At 31.6% G+C, this 23,016-nt stretch overlaps 4 protein-coding genes across 6 annotated transcripts; 1 reads left to right on the top strand and 3 right to left on the bottom strand.

The window, feature by feature from the left end:
* Nucleotides 1-3,967: 3,967 nt before the first annotated feature.
* LOC123226565 (ubiquitin-conjugating enzyme E2 22-like) lies at nt 3,968-7,669 on the top strand. Its single transcript, XM_044651109.1, has 7 exons — nt 3,968-4,101; nt 5,344-5,474; nt 5,883-6,027; nt 6,109-6,186; nt 6,288-6,400; nt 6,545-6,648; nt 7,096-7,669. The coding sequence occupies exons 2-7, from the start codon at nt 5,472-5,474 to the stop codon at nt 7,457-7,459; spliced, it is 807 nt and encodes a 268-aa protein (XP_044507044.1). The 5' UTR covers nt 3,968-4,101; nt 5,344-5,471; the 3' UTR covers nt 7,460-7,669.
* A 1,818-nt stretch (nt 7,670-9,487) lies between these two features.
* LOC123226566 (calmodulin-7-like) lies at nt 9,488-11,130 on the bottom strand. Its single transcript, XM_044651111.1, has 2 exons — nt 10,931-11,130; nt 9,488-10,162 (listed from the first exon to the last, which is right to left on the bottom strand). The coding sequence occupies exons 1-2, from the start codon at nt 11,004-11,006 to the stop codon at nt 9,789-9,791; spliced, it is 450 nt and encodes a 149-aa protein (XP_044507046.1). The 5' UTR covers nt 11,007-11,130; the 3' UTR covers nt 9,488-9,788.
* A 910-nt stretch (nt 11,131-12,040) lies between these two features.
* LOC123226567 (calmodulin) lies at nt 12,041-14,487 on the bottom strand. 2 transcript variants are annotated; one of them, XM_044651112.1, is made up of 2 exons: nt 14,264-14,487; nt 12,041-12,628 (listed from the first exon to the last, which is right to left on the bottom strand). In XM_044651112.1, the coding sequence occupies exons 1-2, from the start codon at nt 14,337-14,339 to the stop codon at nt 12,255-12,257; spliced, it is 450 nt and encodes a 149-aa protein (XP_044507047.1). In that variant the 5' UTR covers nt 14,340-14,487; the 3' UTR covers nt 12,041-12,254. The 2 variants fall into 2 exon arrangements, with proteins under 2 accessions (XP_044507047.1, XP_044507048.1); XM_044651113.1 differs by lacking the exon at nt 14,264-14,487 and adding an exon at nt 12,803-12,827.
* A 1,705-nt stretch (nt 14,488-16,192) lies between these two features.
* On the bottom strand, nt 16,193-20,190 carry LOC123226564. Of its 2 annotated transcripts, XM_044651108.1 has the most exons (4): nt 19,854-20,190; nt 19,285-19,767; nt 17,409-17,753; nt 16,193-16,332 (listed from the first exon to the last, which is right to left on the bottom strand). In XM_044651108.1, the coding sequence occupies exons 1-3, from the start codon at nt 20,026-20,028 to the stop codon at nt 17,413-17,415; spliced, it is 999 nt and encodes a 332-aa protein (XP_044507043.1). In that variant the 5' UTR covers nt 20,029-20,190; the 3' UTR covers nt 16,193-16,332; nt 17,409-17,412. The 2 variants fall into 2 exon arrangements, with proteins under 2 accessions (XP_044507043.1, XP_044507042.1); XM_044651107.1 differs by lacking the exon at nt 16,193-16,332 and having other exon boundaries at nt 17,246-17,753; nt 19,854-20,189.
* Between the last annotated feature and the right edge of the window lie 2,826 nt (nt 20,191-23,016).

Genomic DNA, 23,016 nt, shown 5'->3' with positions numbered 1-23,016 from the left:
TGTTAGAATGTGAATCGCTTGCGGTGGTTACAGTGGTGGATAGGGTTTTACAGTGAAACCCTAAAATCTGTCGAATGATGTATATATATGTTTTTGAATGTTTTAAATGGTATACAATGATATAGTTTCGTTGTTAATAGATGTCTGAAAGTACAAACAAAACCCACACAAATTTACAGAGCCATCGCGCAAACCACAAACCGCGTCAAGCACGCAAACCACGCCAATTGCACAAATCGCGCAATTACGCGCATACAATGCGTAAACCGATTATCAAACATCGCACAAAGTCGCGCAAAATCCTAATTACAGTATGTGAAATTTGTTTTATAACTGTTTAAATTTAAGCTTTATTGAATGAAACTAAAAACATTTCATTTTAAACTTGTTTTCACATAAATTTTCAATTAATAATTAAGTGGGAGAAAGACGATTTCATGATGCGCATGATTTTAGAGTTACCTTTAATATTCGTAGTCACAAGGATACAATGAAACATATTAGAGCAAAATTAAATTCAGAGCAGAAAATATTATTTAGACAAATGTGTTTTGGACATTTTTTGGATCTTGAAGTGCATGAATATAATTCAACCATATTACACAGTGCATGGACATTTTTATGTGTCTTTAATAACCTCATCATAATCCGTATATCAAAATCATCATTCAACAAATACGGTAAATTACTATAGGTGGCCGGATTTTGCATGTAAATTTTTACAATATTGCAACTTTGATTAATGCCCAAACGAGAACACACTGCTTCTACAAACCCATCAAAATTTATTTTTTTACTAACTGATACAAATGTCTGAACTCCACCAACGTATTTCATATTATCACCTTTGTTAACCCAATGTCCACCATATCCAAGCAAATATATTAGCTTACTCATATTTTCTGCACAAAAGATATAACAGATATAAGTAACCATGCAAAACACAAACACGCAAAATGCAAATGCAAATATGCAAATACGCAAAACGCAAATACGCAATATGCAAATACGCAAAACGCAAATACGCAATACGCAAAACGCAAATACACAAATACGTAAAACGTAAATACGCAATACGCAAATACGCAAATACGCAATATGCAATTACGTAAATACGTAAAACGTAATTACGCAAATACGCAAAACGCAAATACGCAAACTACGCAAAACGCAAAACGCAAATACGTAATTTACCAGAAATGTACTGAGATTTTCGATTTTACTTAGATCTGGGTAACAAAACTATTGAATACACAAATATAAATATTTTTAAAAAGATTCAAGCAAAAGAAAACCACGCAAGAGGTGCTGATTACAGTTTTTAATTTTTTGTCTCTAAAAAAGTTATTAGCTTTATAGTTTTCTGAATACAGATTGCTATTTATATAAAGGAAACGCGAAAGAAACTTACTTGATATAAGATGATGATGAATGACAGAGACAACACAGATAAAATGTGTTGTCGTTGGAGTGTTGATAGAAGAAGAGCGTTGAGAGAGGAGATGATGGTGAAATAAGATGAAAACTACGTTACGAAGATTAATTATGTGAAATGAGAAGGGGGTATTATTGGAAAAAAAATATTGATTTGCTTATAAAAGTAAAAAGTATTACGGTTGGCCTAAAAACGTATAAACGTTTATAATTTTACTTATTTTAATTAATTTCCTAAATAAAAATGACCTGAACTTGGAAAATACAATTAAAACTATTTATATAAGCTGTTATTGAATTCCTTTTATTATTGTGTTAGAAAAACTTTTCCTAAAGAAACATTTTTATTTTTTTATTAATTTAAAGATTTTAATAAAATAACACTTAATTATTATTATTAATATTCAAATTGATATTCATTATTGTCAGAAGAGAATGCCTTTGCAGGGAAGAAAAGCCTTAACTTTCTATCAATTTCAAAGTAGATAAAAGCTCTTAATTGTTCAAAAGATCTGAGTCTAACCAAAGACAAAGTATATCAGCAACTTGCAGAACCAATGAAGTTGTAAAGAATGTGACTAGGGAGCATGTTTCAAGGGATTTCCTTAGTAAATAAAAAGAAATAGTTCATGATTTTGAATTGAATGGAATTAGAGATGTTAAATACGCGGAGTTGCCCTATGGCCCGACTTGAAAAACCATGGGATCTGTCTCAAGTTGTGAGCTAAGGCTTCCAGGTTGGGGCAACATGGTCTAGTACTCGATTAGATAATTTTTTATTTTTATTAAAATTTTTGGACGGATTGACCAATATAATACAACGTGTTATTATAGTAGGTTAAAATAATTAAAAAATTAATTTTATAATAAAAATAAAAATTTTATTTTTTAGAACATCCCATAGATTAGTCTATTAAAAACCCATTGATCAATCCATTAAAAACCTATGGGAATACAAATTGGAAGTTTTGGACCGTGCCCCAAACTTTGAGATTTTGTCAAGACGGTTTGACATAAAAACCTGTCAAGTGATAAACCTTATCTCAATTTGACAAGTGAGCTCAGTATCTAATCCGATCCATTATCACCTCTAAATGGAATAAAAATATTGAGTACTCAAAAGCCTCTAAACTTGAAGTTACCAAAATTTTAGAATGGGATCTTTATTGAGTCATCAAGTTATAGTAATCAAGAACCATTTGAAAGTTATAGTGCACAAAAGAAGTTAGGATCATTTGTGATGAAACAACCTAACTTTTTCACCAAGTTTAACTTGCCCGAAGCCCAGACTCCAACATTTCAACTTGGTAACATTAAAATACAGAGCAAACTAACAATCTCCAATCATAATTTGTCAAGTGAAGAAGAAGAGGTAGAAGGGAAAAACTAATCAAAGCACCCACTAAATAGGTCGACAAAGATATCATATAACAATGAAGAAGCTTGAAGAAAAGAAAAAGAAAAAATAACGAATGGCGAAGTGGGAAACACACTATTAAGACTATGTGCTAAGAGCATAAATTGTCTAATACATTTTTTAATTAGTGTAAACAGATGACCAATAAATAAAATTATTGTACCCCTATACATTGTCCCTCCTTGAATTCTTAATACTACAAATAGCAGCAAGAATGGAATCTAATCCTGTACCACAACCAACCAACACACAGGCAAATTGGAGCTGGCACGGGCAGCCCTTAACGGCTAGTTGGGGTTGGAGTGGGCAAGTTTAATGCTCACCATCACCAACCAAAGCGTCGGCCAAATTCAAATCCAAAAAAAATTAAGAGTTTTGTCGCATCTGAGTTACCTAACCCAATCAATTTTGAATTACACATTTGCCCTTACTCTTCAAAATTCATTGACAGATTTTCAAATTGTCTGAATTTGGAAAAATATCTACTGCATGCATCACCCCTTCTAAGGATTATTTTGATGAATTTTATGTATCCCTCAGATAAATTTATAAATAATATAATAACACATTATTTATATATTTAAATAATATATTAAAAATATGTAATAATAATATTTTTTTTAAAATCTTATTGAATTGTGAGAAAGTTAAAATTGTTATTTAATATTTTTCAATTTATATTATAATTATCATTACATTTTAAAGGTATAAAAAAAGATTATTAATCTCACCTTTAGATATATATAATTTATATATATAATTATATATAAAAATAATAATATATTATTATCTAATTAAATAATTAAAAATAAAAATAAATTATTATTAAATTATAAAATAATATATTATTATTTATATATAAAATTATATATAAAATAAGTTTATTTTATGTAATTGCTAATTCCCACTCGCGGTGAAAACACGCTTGACGAGGGAGCGTTGCTACGCAACTTAAAAATAAGCATTGAGAATCCAACGTCTAGAAATCCTGAGCATCTGGCGCAGCGACACGTCATTCCACAGATGAAATATTTAAATGTATTAATTTAATAATTGAAAAAAACCTTATATTATTTATTTCTAAATTAAAATATAAATATAAATATAATCAATCATTCCAAGAAGTGATCGCTTTCTGAGTGTCTGTGTTTCAACGTTCATCTACACAGCACACCTTTTTTTTTTCCCTCTTTCTGTCTCTCGCTCTTCCTCGTTTTCTCTCTCTCAAGAGAATAACTAGACGAGATAAGGTGATTTCCCATCTGGGGTTTTGCTTTCTTTTTGATGGATTTGTCAATTTATTTCCATGATTGATTATTCATCGCTCGTTGCTTTGGACACCTTGAATGTGATTTTGATTATCTTTTTTATTTTAATCTTACTTAAAAGTATGTTAGTTTGATGTATGGATTGGATTCATGTGCTTGTTTATGAGTTGATTCTTTATTTCCCTCGCTTTTCTTTTGATGCATTATGATGGAATATGAATCTCACCGTATCTGATTGATATCTTTGTGAAATGGCAATGTCAGATACTTTTCTTGATTCATTTTTGTAGATTCTGATGGGTTTTTTTTTTTTATTATTATTTGAAAGGTTCTTTTTTTCTTTTTACGGATAAGCTTTGATTTTCTGTACGTTTTGATTAGTTTACTTTTGTAAGTGCTTATGAATTGGGAATGTGTCTATCGGCTATTTGATTTTAGGGTTTCGGCAAATGGTTTCATTTTCTTAATTAATTTACTACGTTGGTTTTATTTTGTCACTGTGATTTTTGCTGGTGTTCTCGCACTTTTGTCTTGATGCATTTTTAGGAAATCTTATGTATGTTTTTTATTTGCTTCTTTTAATTAATTCATTATCTTGTTTGGCTTCTTTCTTAGTTTTAGTTTTGTGTTACTTGGACTGTTTTTGCCTCGTATGCATCTTATGTTTATTTTGTTTGGACTGTAAAAAAATAATTTTTTTGGCTGAGAAGATTAGGTTGGGCTGCCTTGCACCCTTCTAACTGAAACCATCGTTTGAACACCAGAAAGTGCGGATGACTGTATTTCTCAACAACTTATGATAGCTGCTGAATGTTGAAAACTTGTGTTTGAGCTGTAGAAACTTGCTGGACCCACTTTAGAAAAAAATGGGTGTTTTGTTCAATATGGTTCAACTATTCCACCCTAAATTTTGCATTCGCCAGTGTTATTTCCCACTCATGGTCCGCTGGAGCTGGATCAGGCCTTGTGACACCTGATTTGGAATTTGATTTTCTAATTTAAATCAGATTTCTAGTCCTCTACCTCCTGATTTGTTTGCCAAATTGTGTGTATTTGGGTAGTTATAGCTAGTGTGTGCCCCCACTTCTCTGTTTTATGAGTAATAGACATCCTTGAATGATAGCAACTTTTTTGTTAACTCCTGATTGACATTTGATGTCAGATTTTCTAATTATTGCATTGTTAAATTATTGACAAGTGACTGAAATTGTCATTATTTTTCAGGTACATTTTGCATTACCTTGATTTTCTTACCACTGAATGTTCAAGAAGCTTTTGGCACATAATCTGCTGGAGTTTTGATTTCTTTACTAGCAGACGTTATTTGAAGGATCCAATTCCCTGTTATAGCTATGGTAAATCTTTAGTTTTTCTTATGACCTTATTAAATGTGGAAATCTATGACATAAATATGCTTTTTCATGGTATAAAATTTATGGTATATTAAACTCAGTTAAGGATGAATTATTTGCAGGCCAGGAAATGCTAAGATAGATGATATATTAGTCATGTGATCAGCTATACAACTTTTTCATCTGTTAATGATGGAAAGAAGTATTGAAAAGTGTCATATTGTTTCATTTTATCGCGATTTAGTTGATATAATAGGATGTAGTAAATGTTTCATCAGTTGGTGACTGGATCCTGGACATGTAATTACCGGAGTTTGTGCATAAAGCTTGATATTCTTTATCTTTGTATGACAGGAGTTGTCCTGACTCTTGTTTGGCTTCTAACAACTTTTCTTTGTAACATTCTTCTAGGCCACTAACGAAAATCTTCCACCAAATGTGATAAAGCAACTTGCAAAAGAAATGAAGAGTCTTGATGAATCACCCCCTGAGGGCATTAAAGTTGGAGTAAATGATGATGATTTTTCAACCATATATGCTGATATTGAAGGACCAGGCATGTAACCTTTGTTTGGTATTTTTTTGCATCATCTGAGCCATACTGTAATGCTGAGGTAAAATTTTCTGTTCTTTGCAGCTGGAACTCCATATGAAAATGGTGTTTTCCGCATGAAGTTGTTATTGTCTCATGACTTCCCACACTCTCCTCCCAAAGGTTTGTTGTTGTACCATTGTTATGTCTTTGTATATTTATCATGTCTGAACGATGTATATCCTTGTCATATAATTATGAATATTTGATATATGGACACATAGGTTATTTCTTGACTAAGATTTTCCATCCAAATATTGCAACAAATGGTGAAATTTGTGTCAATACGCTAAAAAAGGATTGGAATCCAAGTCTCGGACTACGACATGTTCTCATTGTAAGTTATATTAGCACTTGGAGTGGTATTCCCCACCCGGTCTTCCTTTTTTACCCCAAGTCTTAAAATGTCCACTTTAGTTATTTTAGTTTCAGATCTTTGAGTTTATGATTAATTTTCTTACTCTGAGATTTGTGATTGTAGGTGGTCCGGTGTTTATTGATTGAGCCATTTCCAGAATCAGCTTTGAACGAACAGGCTGGTAAGATGCTTCTAGAAAATTACGAGGAGTATGCCAGACATGCCAGGTGAGAGCCATCTTCATTCTGTTAGGTGTTTTGTGTATCATTGTGTGTGGAATCAGGGGAATTTTACACTTGAGTTTTATCTGAGGTGTTATGAGGAAACAACCCTCGCCCTCTAGTGGTCGTAAACCTACCTCTCCACAGTATTGGTCTAGTATTGAGGATGATGGGGAACAAACTCCTATACTTTTCTGCATTGGTTAATTTTAATTGCCTTGGCCATAAATAGTACTTTGAATAAACTTAATTTTACTGTGCCACGTTATGCGATGTCTGCAAATATGGATAATCATCCATGTTTAATTCTGATGGGAATGTTAGAATTCTAATTTATTTGGCTGTTACAACACTTATTTTTGGAACATATATCATGAACAACTTGTGTAGTCTGACATTATGCTCATGATTTTACCTGTCACTATAATTGTCACAAAAGTTTGTTATATGCAGGATTTACACTGGGATTCATGCAAAGTCAAAACTGAAGTTTAAGTCAGGAGCTATTTCAGAGTCAACTACAGCATTGAACGTGGACCAGAGCAATACCTCGGTTCATAGCATTGATCAGAAGAACACGACAGCAGGAGGTGCATTGCCATTGCCTTTGGCGCCTACAACTGTTACCAGAGGAAATAATCAGGAACAGCCAGTCGCTGCAGTTCCTGTATCTGATATAGGGAACAACAGCGGTTCTGCTGCCACAACACCATCATCAGCAGCAGCTGTGCAAAAGAAAGAAGGTGGTGGGTTGACAAAAGTGCAAGCAGACAAGAAGAAAATAGATGCTAGGAAGAAAAGTTTGAAGAGATTGTAGTTATAGGTGAAGTTGGTGGAGGCATGCACAATGTAACTGGGAGAAGAATTGGAGTTGTGTGTGGTGTAATGGAATACTTTCATTGGGAAAAAAAAGTGATGGATCAAATTCACCTGTTCTCATTATTCATTCATGCATAATTATTGCTGTAACTTTTCCCAATTTTATAAAGGAAGAGTGGAAAAGTAGTATTCATTTCCTTTTGCTAGAGGATTGGTTTTCTACAAGTGCTGCTTTTAATGCTTGTGTAAAAGAAATTACATGAAATACATTGATATAATTTACTATTTCATCTATTTGGGTTTAATTCTTGGATTGGGTAATATTGATGGTAAAACTCCGTTGGCAAGAAGTACATCAAATTAGAGGTATGATTTTACATAATTAATAATTAACAAAATAAGATTTTTGAAATGATACTTATCGACCGAGAGCCTACATTTACAATACTACATTTACAATAAAGTTGTTGAGTTTTCCGAAAATATTTTAGCTGGGAAACTGTATGAATGAGAATGCAAATTATTGTCTCATGGCCCATATACAATTCTGCTATATATACAGCAAGAGATAAAGATTACTAAGTGGTCACATAAGTAGATACTTAAATTCTAGTACAATGGATCTAACAAGTTTGTTTATGTGTTACCTCGCAAAAATAGAAAATAATTGATATTCTATAAAAAGTAAGTATATAAGTATAATATTGTTGAACAAATTGGAGAAAAGATTCACTTTCCTTACTATTTATAACTAGAAGTATTTTCATAAACACTCTAAGTCACCTTGTGCGGAAATGACCCGTCACGAGTTTGATCTCTATATGTTACTTGCATGACTAGTTACTCTATAATAGCTCCACACTTTTTAATTTTATGCAGTTGTCGCAAATTTTTCTAAGGCGAAAGCCCACTGTTTTCAATTTGTGATGAACCTTATTTATATATATTTTTTTAAAATCTAGAATTAATTGTTGGATTTGATAAATTTTCATTCAGTATGATTTATGGGGTAATTTGTAGTTATTTAAAATATTTTAGCACATTAACAGTCTAATAGATCAAAATTTTCAGCAATCTCAGGGTCAGACTGGGCATGCTTCGGCTCCGCCATAGAGCATCATCCTGAATGCCCTAGGCGGAAGAGGCCCTAAGGAGGAAAGCGAAAATTATATGACAAAAATTTGTAGGCGGCATAAAAAGTCCTGACTTGTTGAGACTAAAGTCTCGTTCTTAATAAATACAATAAAAATAATCAATAAATAATATATAATATCAATTTTAATTTTTACACTAATATATTTTCAATATGATATCATAATATGAGTCAAACGACAAAATTAACAACCTAAAATATTTTTGGATATAAATGATAATATACAAAAAGCTTAACACCCTATCATGATCATACTTAAGAGAAAATGTTAGAGACTAAAGTTTCTTATATAATAAGTAATACAATACTAGTGAGTGATATATAAGTATAAAAGATTAAACCTTAATATAAATTAATTGATTTTATGTAATATGAGTTTCAATCTCCACACTTATAGACGTAATATATTCCCAACAGTCTAGGCTTTCACATGCAAGGAAAGTGGTAAGCTAGCTTGTTGAACCATCCAACCCAAGTCGTTGAACTGCCTAATTTGTAGGCTTAATTAACTCCGATTAAGAGTGAGTTCCAAGCGCTGCAGATGCAGTTCGGCTACGTTGAAACTTTAAGCATAACCTTGCTTAAGGGTGATACACTGGTGTTACCCAAGCCATTGTCTACCATGTTAAAACTCTGCTTAAGGGTGATGTCCGTTACATTAGAAATAGATATTTGCTTAAAGGACCTAATGCTTAACTTTGAACTTAAATCTTAAATACTACGCAAATTAAGATTCCAAACCAACAGCAATAGTAGTATTGCCCTTTGCCTAAAATATAGATAACATGAAACAAAAGCAAGATTTAGAACCTAGTAGTACATATCATAAAGTCGATAAATATTAAATTTGGATACCCTCATAATCTATAAACATAAGAAAAATATTGCTGAATTATTAACTGCTTCACTCATGCAACATAAAGCAATGTTTTGCAAAGCTAGTTTAGGTTCACAGAAGATGAAAAATATATAAAATCCGAAAAAGATACTAAACAAGTCACAAAGACATACCGGGGAGGGAGACAACAGTTCTACCACCACCATTACAGACTTCTACTCACTTCAGAAACTATCAAAGTAAAATTGGTAAAGACCAAACTAAGGATCCCATTATGTAAGTTAACCCTTTTTTTCAAATGCCTTCCTTCAAGAAGTTTTGGTGAGAGTGGGATGATTACTTAGCCATCATTATTTTAACAAATTCCTCATAATTTATTTGGCCATCACCATCCACATCAGCTTCCCTTATCATCTCATCTACTTCTTCATCAGTGAGCTTCTCCCCTAGGTTTGTCATCACATGGCGCAGCTCAGCAGCTGAGATGAAACCATTCTGATCCTTGTCGAATACGCGGAACGCTTCTTTAAGCTCTTCCTCAGAGTCAGTATCCTTCATCTTCCTGGCCATCAGGTTCAAGAACTCAGGAAAATCAATTGTCCCATTACCATCAGCATCCACCTCATTAATCATGTCCTGGAGCTCTGCCTCAGTGGGGTTCTGGCCCAATGATCTCATCACAGTCCCAAGTTCCTTGGTGGTGATGCAACCTGAGGTAACAATTTATATTAGTCTTTGTCACAAATTCCTATAAACGAGCCCAATTACAAAAACCCCATTTGGATTCGGATGATGAATCTGCAAATCTAACTAGGAAACTATAGACCACCACCAATAGAAAATCCAGCAGATTCAATTTTCTCTAAACATCAATAATGGAAATTTCGCCCAATCGATCCTCAAATAGTGATTACACAGCATATTATAGCATTTCCTTTATTTTAATCAAATGAGTAAACTATATTAATAAGTATTGAAGGAGATATCCTTCAATACTTTTAATTACACAAATATGTATAGATATGATATGTTATTATGTGATTAAGTGTTCTCTTGTCCTTAATTCAAAATCATTCAATCACTTGATAACACTTCATCTATGTAACCATTTACATACTTAGAAGTGTCTTGCACATAGTTTTATTAATAACATATAGTTGAATTAAACATGTTATTGAGCAGTTCAATAGGATCCTCATATAAAAACTAAAAACAAAATGCATATTCAAGATTCGGCCACAGATTATCAGCATACAGAAAATAAAATTCTAAAATATAAAAAGCGATTTCATCGATTCAAGAAACATGAGCCTCATGATCTACAAACAGCATTCGATAATCACAAAACAGAAATCAAATCATTTTTAACAGCATCGCGGATAAAAAACGAATCTAAAGAAGCGCAAACATAATATAAAACATTGACAACGCTCAGAGAAGTTTGGATATTTAAAAGCAGATCTAGAAGATGGACCAACCGTCGCCATCCTTGTCAAACAAGCTAAATGCTTCTTTGAACTCGGAGATCTGATCATCGGTGAGTTGATCCGCCATTAGCTCAGAAATTAATGGTTTCGAATTTACAATAGAAAATAAAACGAACGACTAGAGAGAGAGAGGGATTGAGATTGCCACGTTTTCTCTCCGGACAAAACCAAGCTCAGCCTTTTATATGACCAGCCCTCCCTGCCACCAATCATTTTCTTTGTTAACGGACGTAAGCAGTTTATCAAATCTACCTTATTTTATTTTCTCTTTTGCCATTTTCTTTTCTTTTTGTAGGGTTTCTTTGTAACACGAAAAGACCATAAATATGTACTGTTTTGCTTTGCATCGTTATCCAATTCCGGAATATCAAAGGCAAATCTGGGAACACATTACGCGCAATTTCCGCGGGGAAAACTCATCCGCTGGATTTGCATCCAAAAGTCAGGACTTGGGATTAAATATAAGATAAATATTTTTTTTTAAAGATTATCTATTATTTAAGTATTTCACATTATGCCTTTGACAGGTTTCGTTGCTTACAGGGTAATGGACATTTATTTAGATGAAAGCAATTTTCATACATAAAATACATATTTAAATACATGATGTGTATACTGCAAAGCGTTCCAAATATATACTAATTGGAAATTTTCTATTTTAGTCAAGGAGAGAAGATGTTTTACAAAGTATAATGAAGCACTCAGACTTTGTATACTTAATGTACGAATTTTTTCCATGTATAGAACATATCTTATTAGCTATTTCACACAACAACAAAGGATGGGGCAAATTCATCTTTATGGACTTCAAGCTCCTCAAGCAAAAACCTTGTGTGATACAAGATGTTACGAACAAATTTTGAAAATAATAAAATTATGTGACCCTAGTTTTTAAGTACATAATTAAATTCTCAAATGAATTATCATCATGTGATTGAGTCATCTTAGACAAATGTTCAACACTTCTGGGAACTAACATAAACATAAGTAATGCCCAGGTAACTTACTTTGAACTCTGGAAAAATTAGGCAAGATCTAAAGTCAAATTCTTATCATAAACTTGTTAAACAGGAAAACCGGATTTGCAAATAAGTCGAGAAATATAGATAAGTAGCAGTGTCATTCATGCAACAACGTTTAGCAAGCTGGATTAGGTTCACAGAAGAAGTAAAAATATATAAAAACTGAAACGATACTTGAAATATTTATAACCACTAGGAATCCCATCATATTCGTCAACTCCTTTTTAAAGAAGATTTCTTTAAGGAAATTTCAGACAGTGGGATCATTACTTAGCCATTAGAGGGTGGGATCATTACTTAGCCATCATAACCCTGACAAATTCATCGTAATTTATTTGGCCATCACCATCCACATCAGCTTCCCTTATCATCTCATCTACTTCTTCATCGGTGAGCTTCTCCCCTAGGTTTGTCATCACATGGCGCAGTTCAGCAGCTGAGATGAAACCATTCTGATCCTTGTCGAAAACCCGAAATGCCTCCTTAAGCTCCTCCTCAGAATCAGTATCCTTCATCTTCCTGGCCATCAGGTTCAAGAACTCAGGGAAATCAATTGTCCCATTACCATCAGCATCCACCTCATTAATCATGTCCTGGAGCTCTGCCTCAGTGGGGTTCTGGCCCAATGACCTCATTACAGTCCCAAGTTCCTTGGTGGTGATGCAACCTGCAGCAATAAATTTATTATATTAGCCTTCATAATAAAACAGGTAGACCCAGTCCCATTACAGTAAAGAATGTGCAAATCTAACAATCAAAACAAGAACCACGACATGTAGAAAGAGGAGTGCTAGTAACGAAAATTGTTGGCCCTCTAGGTGAAACATCCTTAGAAACATACAGTTCAATTGAGTTCAAAACACTATACAAAATGTGTCATTCCTCTAGCATTTCAAACTCTTCACCGCAAATTGCTTTCTTGTCAAAAGCTAATCAACTGTTAAACAACATTTCCTCAAGAAACTTTAGCAGTTTTATTTTAGTCTTCGATTTGGATTAGTAGAGAGAAAAAAACAATTTAAGATAAATTAAGAGTAACCAGAAGATAAGCTTGATATGCAGAAAACTATCCTGATGTTTGCTTCTCTTTACTTGAGGTGTGTTTCTCTCTCTTCCTCAAAAAAGAATAGACATATGACCCATCTAAAATTTTTTTTAAGTCCAGTTGTACAAAAATAACAACCTCCATAGTTTGATTATTATAAATGGAGTTAATGACTCAATAATGAATGGTAGAGTGTTAAGCTGGGAAGAGATTGAGAGAGACATTTTAGAACTTTTAGATGTTTGGACATATATAACCAACTCAATAATGACAATATCCCAAAAGTGTGCAGTAGCCATAAAATCCAATGACTTACTGGTTATACCCTTGATGAAATAACAAATACTATATTATTAATGTATAGCATTCGATTATGCTAGACTTGATAATCTAGCATTTAACAATATAATTAAAGCTAGCTAGAACATGCTAAATTTGATAGTCTAGTGCATCAAAAATAATTTTCTCATTATCGGCATTTAAGTTATGTGATTTTATAGACTTTAAACAAACTCTGAACTCTTTTAACATTTTAGGAATTAAAGTTAGTAAGGTGTCTATATACGTATATATTTTATCATTTTAATGTCCAGTTTGTGTCCAATTAAATAAGAATTTCTAAAACAATAATTGTCTGTTATCAAGATTTCGGGAGATACCCTATTGAATGACAAGTTTTGTTAATTTAGAGTGAAAAAAATGGGTTTCTTCTTAACTCAATTAGTCTTCATATTTCAAAATGGTAAAGTTAAAATGTTATCATTAGTTGAGCCAGCGACTGTTGCATGCATGACTGCAGTTAGCTCTCCTCCAGATAGAAAAAAAAAAAAAACACATGCGCAGATTCAGCACTCTCTAATGAAATATACACGTAATACATAACTTGAACTTAATAGAGAAGAAAAAAAAAACATAAAAAAGTTGACCTAAGCAAAATCTGGAAAAGTCCACTAAGATTCGCAGATCAAAACAAAAATCAAAATGCAAAATCAAGATTGCATCATTAAAATCAAAATACATAACATAAAATTCTAATATTAACAATAGCTATTTCATCAATTCCGAAACAGAAGCCTCATAATCGATAAAAAAATTCCGATAATCACAAAATAGAAACCAAATCATTTCAATAGCCTCTCAGATGAAAAGCGAATCTAAAGATCCATATAGATATTCAAAAACACGAAAGAGAACACAAATATCGACAACAATCAGAGAATTTGAAAAAGTAAAAACAGATCTAGGCGAGAGACGGACCGTCGCCATCCTTGTCGAACAAGCTGAAGGCTTCTTTGAACTCGGAGATCTGGTCATCGGTGAGTTGATCCGCCATTAGCTCAGAAATGATAAATTTTGGGTTTCAAAAAATCAACAAATACGCGAAGAGAGAAATTGTTGCGTATTTTCTCTTCGGACAAACCCTTTAACTAATTTTCTCGAACTCCCCTTTTTTTTTTTTTTTTTTTAATTTAATGTCAATTTAAAATATACATTATTAAAATTTTGAAAATTAATTTGGCCAACAGACATATCCCCACGGACGGCTCGTTGCAAACCCAAATTGATATCTACTAACCTTTGAAAATTTATTATTAAGATTAAAGGTAAAATTATCATTTATTTAAAAATATTAAAAAAGTTAAAAATAATTGCATTTCTCCTTCAAGTTTATAAATGTAATATTTTTTTAATCTAAAATTTAAAAAGTAATAATTTCCCTATGAGAGTTTTCTTTTCTTTCTTAACCACCTCTATTCCGATCGATGACCACCCTTCCCACCCCATTTCTCCTTCCCATTCTCAACCATTTCTCCTTCCTCTAGGTGTCGATAGTCGTCTAATTGTCACTCGGTAAACCACCAAAGATGATATAAATTGAAATGGGAGGAGGTGAAACAAATTTTTTAAAACTTAATCTTAGAAAAAATGGTTAGTTTTTTAAATTAAGAGGGAAAAATAATATAAATTTTTAAGATTTAAAGATAAAATAATGATTTTATTCTTATTTCTAATAAAAAATTTTAATAATTCTTATTTCATAAATAAATATTTGAATTTTTAAAACTTTATAAATATATATTCTTATGTTAAAACTCAAACGAAAATAATCATCTGACCCAATTATAAAATTATCATTCCCTTCTATGTATGAGTCTACACTTTTGTCATGTACCGTCATACATAATTTTAAGTATACTCAATAATAAAAAGGCCAAAGGACTTATTACCACCCAAGGTATAGTAAATTCTCAAATTCCTATCTACCAATTTTCAAAAACCTAACACCCACCCATAGTTTAGAAAACTAACATCTACCCTCCAAAATTAAGATAAAATTAAGGGTAAAATCATCATTTAACAATAATGTTTAACATTTATATCATTTTACCTCTTTAATTTGAAAAACTAACAATTTTGCCCAAAATTAAGTTTTGAAAAGTGACATTTTACCCCTTACCTAGGGTTTCCAATTTCGCTGGTGAATTTCCAACCAACGATGGTCAATCTCTCTCCCTCCCGATGTTGTCTCTCGCTCCAGTGTTCAATATTGGACAGACGACATCTGGATTCGACGAAATCCAGACCAAATTCAAACGAAGAGTCAAAACTCTTTGTCTGGATCTTCATCATCCAGACGAAGTCTGCTTCATCTGGATGATGATGACGATTCAGAAGAGACCGATCTCCTTATCTGGATTATCATCATCGTCCAGATGAAGCCGACTTCGTCTGTACAATAAAGATCCAGACAAAGAGTTTCGACTCTTCATCTGAATTTTATCGAATCTAGACGTCATCGAAACTTGCTAAATGATGGTTTTTCAAATTAAGGGGAAAATGATATAAATGTTAAATATTATTGTGAAATGACGATTTTGTTCTTAATTTTATCTTAATTTTGAAGGATAAGTGTTAATTTTCCAAATCATAGGTAAGTGTTTAGGTTTTTGAAAGTTGATGAATGAGGGTATGGGAATTCACTATACCTTAGGTGGGAATAAGTCTTTTGGCCTAATAAAAAATATTAAAATACCTTTGGATCGCACTTGCGAGTTTGATAGCATATGTCTTGCCAAGGCATTCGCTCATTGATAAACTACTCCTTTTTATTGATTTGTACTTGCATAATACAAACTCCAATTTGACAAAGCAAAAAATGTTTTTACGGCGTCGACCCAAATTTTGTAGGAGAAAGTACAGCCTGCAACAGGTTGGTTGACATAACTATTGAGATAGATCCAGACAATGAGCTTGGCTTGACGTTTCAAGAAATCATTAATTATCAGGGTCATGCTTGAGTTGAGAATTGCTTTCGAAGGAATGATCTGTAGCAAATTGAGGTGGACAAAATGTTGACCCAATCCATACAAGAATTCCTTAAGACCCAATCCTTCTACTGTTGTCTAGACTTGTTTGCAGATAAGAAAATAATCTTTATTGAGCTTCATTTGAATACCGTTTGTGTGATAAAATTTTTTATTATCAATTAATATACGTAATTCAGAGTTTTATGTAAGATATGTTATAGTGACAATATTAAGGATCTGATGATAGACTATAATATCTATTATATATGTCGACATGATATAAATGCAATAAGAATATAAAGTTTTTTTAAAATGTAATTTGACTCACTGTTTAAGATTTTACATTTACGATTATATTATTAGCAGCTCTGAGAGTTTGCTTTGGTAAAAATTATAATGAAGTATACAAAGAAGGAATAGATGAGGATCATAGCCCTGGAAGGAATTATTAGATTTTATAGAAATCCCTCTACTGAACTTAGGATGAAGCGTATTTAATCCTAAGTCGTTCGCTAGTAAAAACCTATGATTGCTCCTTTTGATCTTTTCTCGACATTAATCTTCTTTATTTAAAAGATGAGATAGAAAAGTTATAATTTTATCAATTATATTTAAAATTCTAATTCAAATAATAGTTTCTTAATCATTTATATTGAAAATCAGAATTGATAAAAAGGAAAATTATTATTTTTTATCGTGTTAGATAGCATGAAAGGAATACTAACTGACAGATTCCATTCTACTATGTGAGAAGTCCAAGCCATTTCTCCAGATCTCATGTGGCAAGAATTAGTTTTATCTTTAATATTAATTCTATAATTAGAAATTTTTGGTTTGATTTGTTATATATAGTGCATGGTAAACTTCATGGAAGACGAGATTTTATATGTACCATGTTCAAACTAATATACGACATTTTTCAAACATTGACTTGAAAGGAAATGGAAGACAATTTGAATTCATATATGATATATGCCCCTTCAACTTTTTACAAGTCTAGAAATTGGAAACTCAAATTCAAAGTATAACAGATCTTCTCATATAAAAAATGGCGAGAAAGAATAAATTGATAAACAAACAAAGTAAAATATTACCTTGCTAGAAGCGCAGACTCCTCTTACAAGCCTCAAAAGGAAGTGAAAAGATGGGAAAACATTCAAGTTCTCCAACAAACTCTTCAACCAAATCTCTGCAAATACGATCTTGTAAAGCCAGTCCGATTCTTCCAATTTCTCTCTTCTCACCCCATTCAATGTCTTTACACACTTCATTTACGCTCTCTATCATTGCCTTGCTCGCCCACAAAGGTGATTTTACCTTCTCTTGATAATCAATACCACTACTTTCAACTCTTGTTAAACATATGCTGCTCAATTCATCATCTTCTCCTGGCTTTTTCTTCGGCTTCTGCAGCTTTATCTGTTGCTGTATTACTCGTCCTACAATAAAATATTCCTATTACAGATTCTGCATGCAAGTTTATCTTTTGCCAAAACTATTTATAATAGTATTTATCGATGATGTGTCATCATATAATTAGATGATTTTGAATAAAAGATGAAGTAACATTCAATCTTATATTTTCTGTTTATCTAACTAAATACTCAAAATTGGATACACATATTATTCTTATTTTGTTTTTATCTATTTTGTTTTTGAAACTCATTTAATGTTGAATTTACTTTTACACAGCCCATTTCAAACCAGACAAATTACTCTTAACAAAATAATATGATTCTCTATTCTAAAAGTGACCTAACAGTGGCAATATTTTGAAAAGCTACACAGTAAAATCAATCTAATTTCCTTTGGTTTCTTCTTAATCATTCCAAGAATCGGTCATACCTAGCTAACAATCATGCTAAGTAGTGGGATGATTATCAACAACTTAATTAATTATAGTGTAAAAATGAAAAAAGACAAGATTAAGAAGAAGAAGAAGAAGCAACAACTGGTTGCCTTGTTGGCATGTCATTATTCCTAAAATCAATTTTTTACCGTCTAGCATTTTAACCGTTCCATCAGTCAAGTGCTCTGGATGGACCCCAAATTACTCATAAAGCCTTAAAGTCGAGTTTTCTTTTCCCTCTGTCTCTTTTCTTTTGCTTTTTGAATCCTTCTTTTGACTGTATCATGGTAGGATTCTGATTGTGTATATAAAGTATCTGAGGTCCATCCCACTTTAAACAAGTCTAGTGCAAACTTTCTCTCAATCTACTTATCAATTTTATTATCCATAATAAATCAAGAATCAATAAACATCATACTTATAACCATATACTAAATCTGTAGATTAATATATATATATACATATATAAAAGTGTAATTAATGATAAAAACTTAGAGTTATAATTGAAATATAGTTCACAATCATAACAACTGTAAGTCATTTAGAGATAAAATTGGGTATATGTTATTATTGTTTGTCTCCCACTAAAATGAAAGATCATTATGGTCTCCCCACAAGTTGCTATGATTAAAAACTAGGAATCCTATAACTTGGTTGTGGTGTTCCAACTTTACTTCCAAAAATTAAAGTTCATTTAATCTCTAAAAAATAAAATTATACTAACAAATGAATTATATTAATTTATCTATATAATTAGATGATTTGATTATTTATTTTTTTCTTTCACTTTAAAATTCTTATAGTATGTCCATAAATTCTCTCACAAGAGTTCCAAATTAGAATTCGACTAAAAGGATTTAGAGTTTTCGTCTCTTGAAAGGCACGTTTAAGAGCAAGAATTAAGCACGTTTAATAAGTACACTATCTTACAAAATTAAATTTTATTTTTTATGTTGACTTTCTTGTGTAAAAATTGAGAAATAAATATTGAAAAAAAGAAGTAATTAACTTCTATCTGATTTTGTGTCATGCATGAAATATGAACAAAAGAAAAGACAAATAAAATTAATATTCTATTAATAATAATCAAACAAAAATAAATGAAATTGGTGATGATTTACCGTTTGTGTAACGGCGAGAGTAGCCGCTTAGCAGACTAGCCGGCGTCATGAAGTCTTCAAGTACGGACACCGGACTCGGTTGCAGGTCTCCGTTAAGCTCCAAACACTTGTTATCTCTAGCGCCAAATTTCTCATCATTATTTTTGTTGTTGTCGTTATTAGTATTGTTTTCTTCGTCTGCGATAGTACCAACACTGCTCTTCACAACGTCGATGATTTTCTTAAGAGCTCTTAAATCCTCATCACATTTCTCCAATGCCTCAAGCAGCTTCCTCCTCTTCTCCGCCGCTGATTCCTCCGTCAAAACAGCGGACGGCGGAGTACTTCGCATGTTCTCCGGTGACTTCACGGCGTTTGACAGCCGGATCTCCGCCGGTGAAGCTGGATCCCCTGGCACACTGTGCGAGGATATCGGCTGACCATTTGTGTTTTTATTCTCTTCTTCTAATGACGAAGAAATCGAATTCTTATCCTGCTTTTTCCCTAAGAAAATTAAAAAAAAAAAAGAATTTCAAAATTATCGTAAAATATATTTATGTGTAATTTTTCGAAAGATAAAAGAAACAAACCAGAAGTGATAAATTTTCCCCCGCGGCGGTTGCTGTAACCGTAAACAAAACGGAAAATGCCGGACATGCAGCCGACGTTGGTCTTGAGGTGGCGGACATTTTTGGGAGATTTTGCGCGGCGAGAAGACGAAGCAGGCAGTGATGTTGATGACGAATCATCTTGTTTAGTCACCATAATTAATTTCTCTCAAACTGTTTCAAAGTACAACCACTGGAATAACAACGGCAACAAACTCGAAAGGCTTAATTCTCAAAGAAAGAGTGTAAAGGAAATGCAGTAAGTCATAAACATATGCACGTGGAGTTATTTTTGTAAGAGCTTCAATATTTATCACGTTTCAGCCGTTGGATGGCTGAATGGACGGATAGATGGATAAAGGGTTTTATTACAATTTTTACATTTTAATTTTAGAAATATTAATTGGTTTATTGAGTTTTTATTTTCTAGTTATGAGTAATAAAGATGGCACGAGAAGCCAGTGACTGTTACAGAAAACACCGATTAAACCCCTTCTTATAGAGAGTGAATAACATTTTCCCAACCAAAGTTTATTCTTAAAACAGTTTTCCACCCCAAATTGATAGAAATAACATTTTTATCTATAATCAAGCATATATGACAATTTTTCATCCAAAATTAAACTCAATTAATAAAACAACAATATTAAAGAGTAAAATTTGACCCTAAATTAACAAAAAATAATTATGATATTTTAAATACCGGAATTATGTAAAAATGCTTTTTTTCTCGTTTGCATCTCTTCTTCCTCTCTCATAATAGATGGAGATATTTTTTTATTATAAGGTAAACTGTAAATTTTAAAAATATTGCCGGTCTTTAAAACATTTTTAGGGGTAATTAGAAATTTAAAAAAAGTTTAAAAGTCTTTTAAAAATTTTTGAAAAATTTGTTTGTTTTATAATAATTTCAAAATTAACATTTACACTTTAAAAGAATAATAAAACTATGTGTACCCACTTTGGGTACACAAATATATACACATTTATATGTGTCATTATGTGATTGGATGATTTTGAATTAAGAATAAAACAATAATCAATCATATGATGACACATATGAGTGTGTATATATTTGTGTACCCAAAATGGGTACACATAATATTGCTCTTAAAAGAATTAAACAAGATGTAATAAAGTTTTTTAAGAGCTTAATTATTATATTTAAAATATTTAAGTATGATAAAAAATTATTATTTTTAATTTTTCAAATTAATCGATAATAAATTATTATTTTATTCTCATATTATTAAATTTTTTTAACAAATTTAAGTCAAAGATAAAAATATATTATTTATACCCATTAAAGGTGAGCAAAAGTTTTTAAGCCAAAAAAAAAAGAAGTTGTTTTCTCTCTTATAAGTTTAAAGCAATCATTCATAAGAATTAGATGGGCCTGCCTGCAACCTAAAGCATGGTGGTGGGTGTGCGATCAGCTTTTCAGCGGCACATTCACAAATATCTTTCACTTTTGGGAGCCCTCTTAAAACGCTAACATTAAATTATGAAATACCCAAAATATTATATTCCAGAAGAGAGAATATTTGTGATGGGGAAGGATTCATTATTTTGCCTATTCGTACCCAAGCTATATTGCAATCTCAAATTTATACATTTTAATTTTTAAAAATTTAAAAATTTATTTATTATTCAAAATTTATTAAACTCTTCCGTCAAGGTTAAGAGGTAAAACTATTATTTTATTAATAAAATTAAAAAAATTATAATTTATCTTATTTTTATCTCCAAGTTTTGAAAACTAACAACTTTACTTTTATCTAAATATTTTAAGTTTTAAAAAGTGACATTTCCTCTCCCCCACACTTAAGTTTTTTTTCTTCTCCCCTCTTCGGCCATCACTTCATCACTGGTGACTTTCTCTTCCCATCTTCACCATCAAAATCTTTCGATTGACTATCTTGGAAACTTATGTCTCTTCATCTTAACAGGGATGACGAAGAGATGTGTCTCTTCGTCAGACAACCTCCCACTATATCATCCGAATAATTCCAATAGTGAGGGTGGGAAAAGGAAAATGTTGATGACAAAACGATATCGAGAGAGGGGAGAAAAAAAAAAACTAGGTATGAAGAGGGGGGGAAGTTACTTTTTGAAACTTGAAATATTTAGATATAAGTGAAGTTATTAGTTTTTAAAATTTGGAAAATGAAATGAGATAAAATTATAATTTTTTTAACATTATTGATAAAATGATGATTTTATCTTTAACTTTAATAAAAAAGTTTAATAGATTTTAAATAATGGTTGAGTAATCAAATTTTTAAAAGTGAGGAGATATGAAATTAAAATTTTACTTCACCTTCGGTGGGACCAACTCTTTTGGCCAATAATTAAATACCCGAAATATTATATTCCAGGTGTGAGAATACTTGCGTTTGTGGAAGGATTCATCATTTTGCCAATTCACGTGCCACACAATACTACTTCTGACTTCTGGCTCCATTCTTAAGAGATTTGTATTTTTATTTCTTCGTCCTGTTACATTTCCTCGTAACGGAATTAATTGCAATTTCTAGCTGAACCAGAGAGCTCAGTTCTGTTCTCATATCTAAATTGTCAGTTGTTGGATTTCGAATCCGAAGGCGAAATGCCGACAAAATTCATAACTAGACTACACCCCTCTAATATTTACACTCTCAATTATTTTCATATCACATGTACATCAGCTGTAATTTTATATATATATATATATATATATATATATATATATATATATATATATATATATATATGAATTAATTGAGATTAATAGGGACTTAATTTATGCCAATTGACTATTTTCATCGGAGATTGGATAAAATGACATATTTTATTAAGATTTCAAATATAAAATACGAGATTTTGACCGTACGTTAAAAAATATGAGTTTCTAGTATAGGGTTTATATGATTTTGAACTATTTAATTTCAATAAATAGCTTTTAAAGTATAATTTTATTAAGATTTATATAATTTGATATCAAAACCATCACCACATCTTTTAATTATAATTTTGCATTGCATTGTGAAACTTGGACTTTATATTGAAAAATATAAACTTTAAAATAAAGTTTACATATCCTTAAATTTTTTAATTTCAATAACTAACTTTAAAGATATGTTTGTCGTAAAAGTTGATATCATAT

Source organism: Mangifera indica, chromosome 9 (genome assembly GCF_011075055.1).
Source record: "Mangifera indica cultivar Alphonso chromosome 9, CATAS_Mindica_2.1, whole genome shotgun sequence".
Classification (NCBI taxonomy): domain Eukaryota; kingdom Viridiplantae; phylum Streptophyta; class Magnoliopsida; order Sapindales; family Anacardiaceae; genus Mangifera; species Mangifera indica.
The sequence above is the reverse complement of the archived record's forward strand: the minus strand, read 5'-3'. Positions and strand labels throughout refer to the sequence as shown.

What these genes read in the sequence shown, in the direction of transcription:
- LOC123226566 (XM_044651111.1), bottom strand. Translation starts at nt 11,006, where the DNA reads ATGGCGGATCAACTCACCGATGATCAGATCTCCGAGTTCAAAGAAGCA. An exon ending in GTTTGACAAGGATGGCGACG is followed by an intron (nt 10,163 to 10,930) that starts GTTGGTCCATCT and finishes TTGTTACCTCAG; the next exon opens with GTTGCATCACCACCAAGGAA.
- LOC123226567 (XM_044651112.1), bottom strand. Translation starts at nt 14,339, where the DNA reads ATGGCGGATCAACTCACCGATGACCAGATCTCCGAGTTCAAAGAAGCC. An exon ending in GTTCGACAAGGATGGCGACG is followed by an intron (nt 12,629 to 14,263) that starts GTCCGTCTCTCG and finishes TTATTGCTGCAG; the next exon opens with GTTGCATCACCACCAAGGAA.
- LOC123226564 (XM_044651108.1), bottom strand. Translation starts at nt 20,028, where the DNA reads ATGGTGACTAAACAAGATGATTCGTCATCAACATCACTGCCTGCTTCG. An exon ending in GGGAAAATTTATCACTTCTG is followed by an intron (nt 19,768 to 19,853) that starts GTTTGTTTCTTT and finishes TAATTTTCTTAG; the next exon opens with GGAAAAAGCAGGATAAGAAT. An exon ending in CTCTCGCCGTTACACAAACG is followed by an intron (nt 17,754 to 19,284) that starts GTAAATCATCAC and finishes ATTTTATTGTAG; the next exon opens with GACGAGTAATACAGCAACAG.
- LOC123226565 (XM_044651109.1), top strand. An exon ending in TGCTGATATTGAAGGACCAG is followed by an intron (nt 6,028 to 6,108) that starts GCATGTAACCTT and finishes TGTTCTTTGCAG; the next exon opens with CTGGAACTCCATATGAAAAT. An exon ending in CCCACACTCTCCTCCCAAAG is followed by an intron (nt 6,187 to 6,287) that starts GTTTGTTGTTGT and finishes ATGGACACATAG; the next exon opens with GTTATTTCTTGACTAAGATT.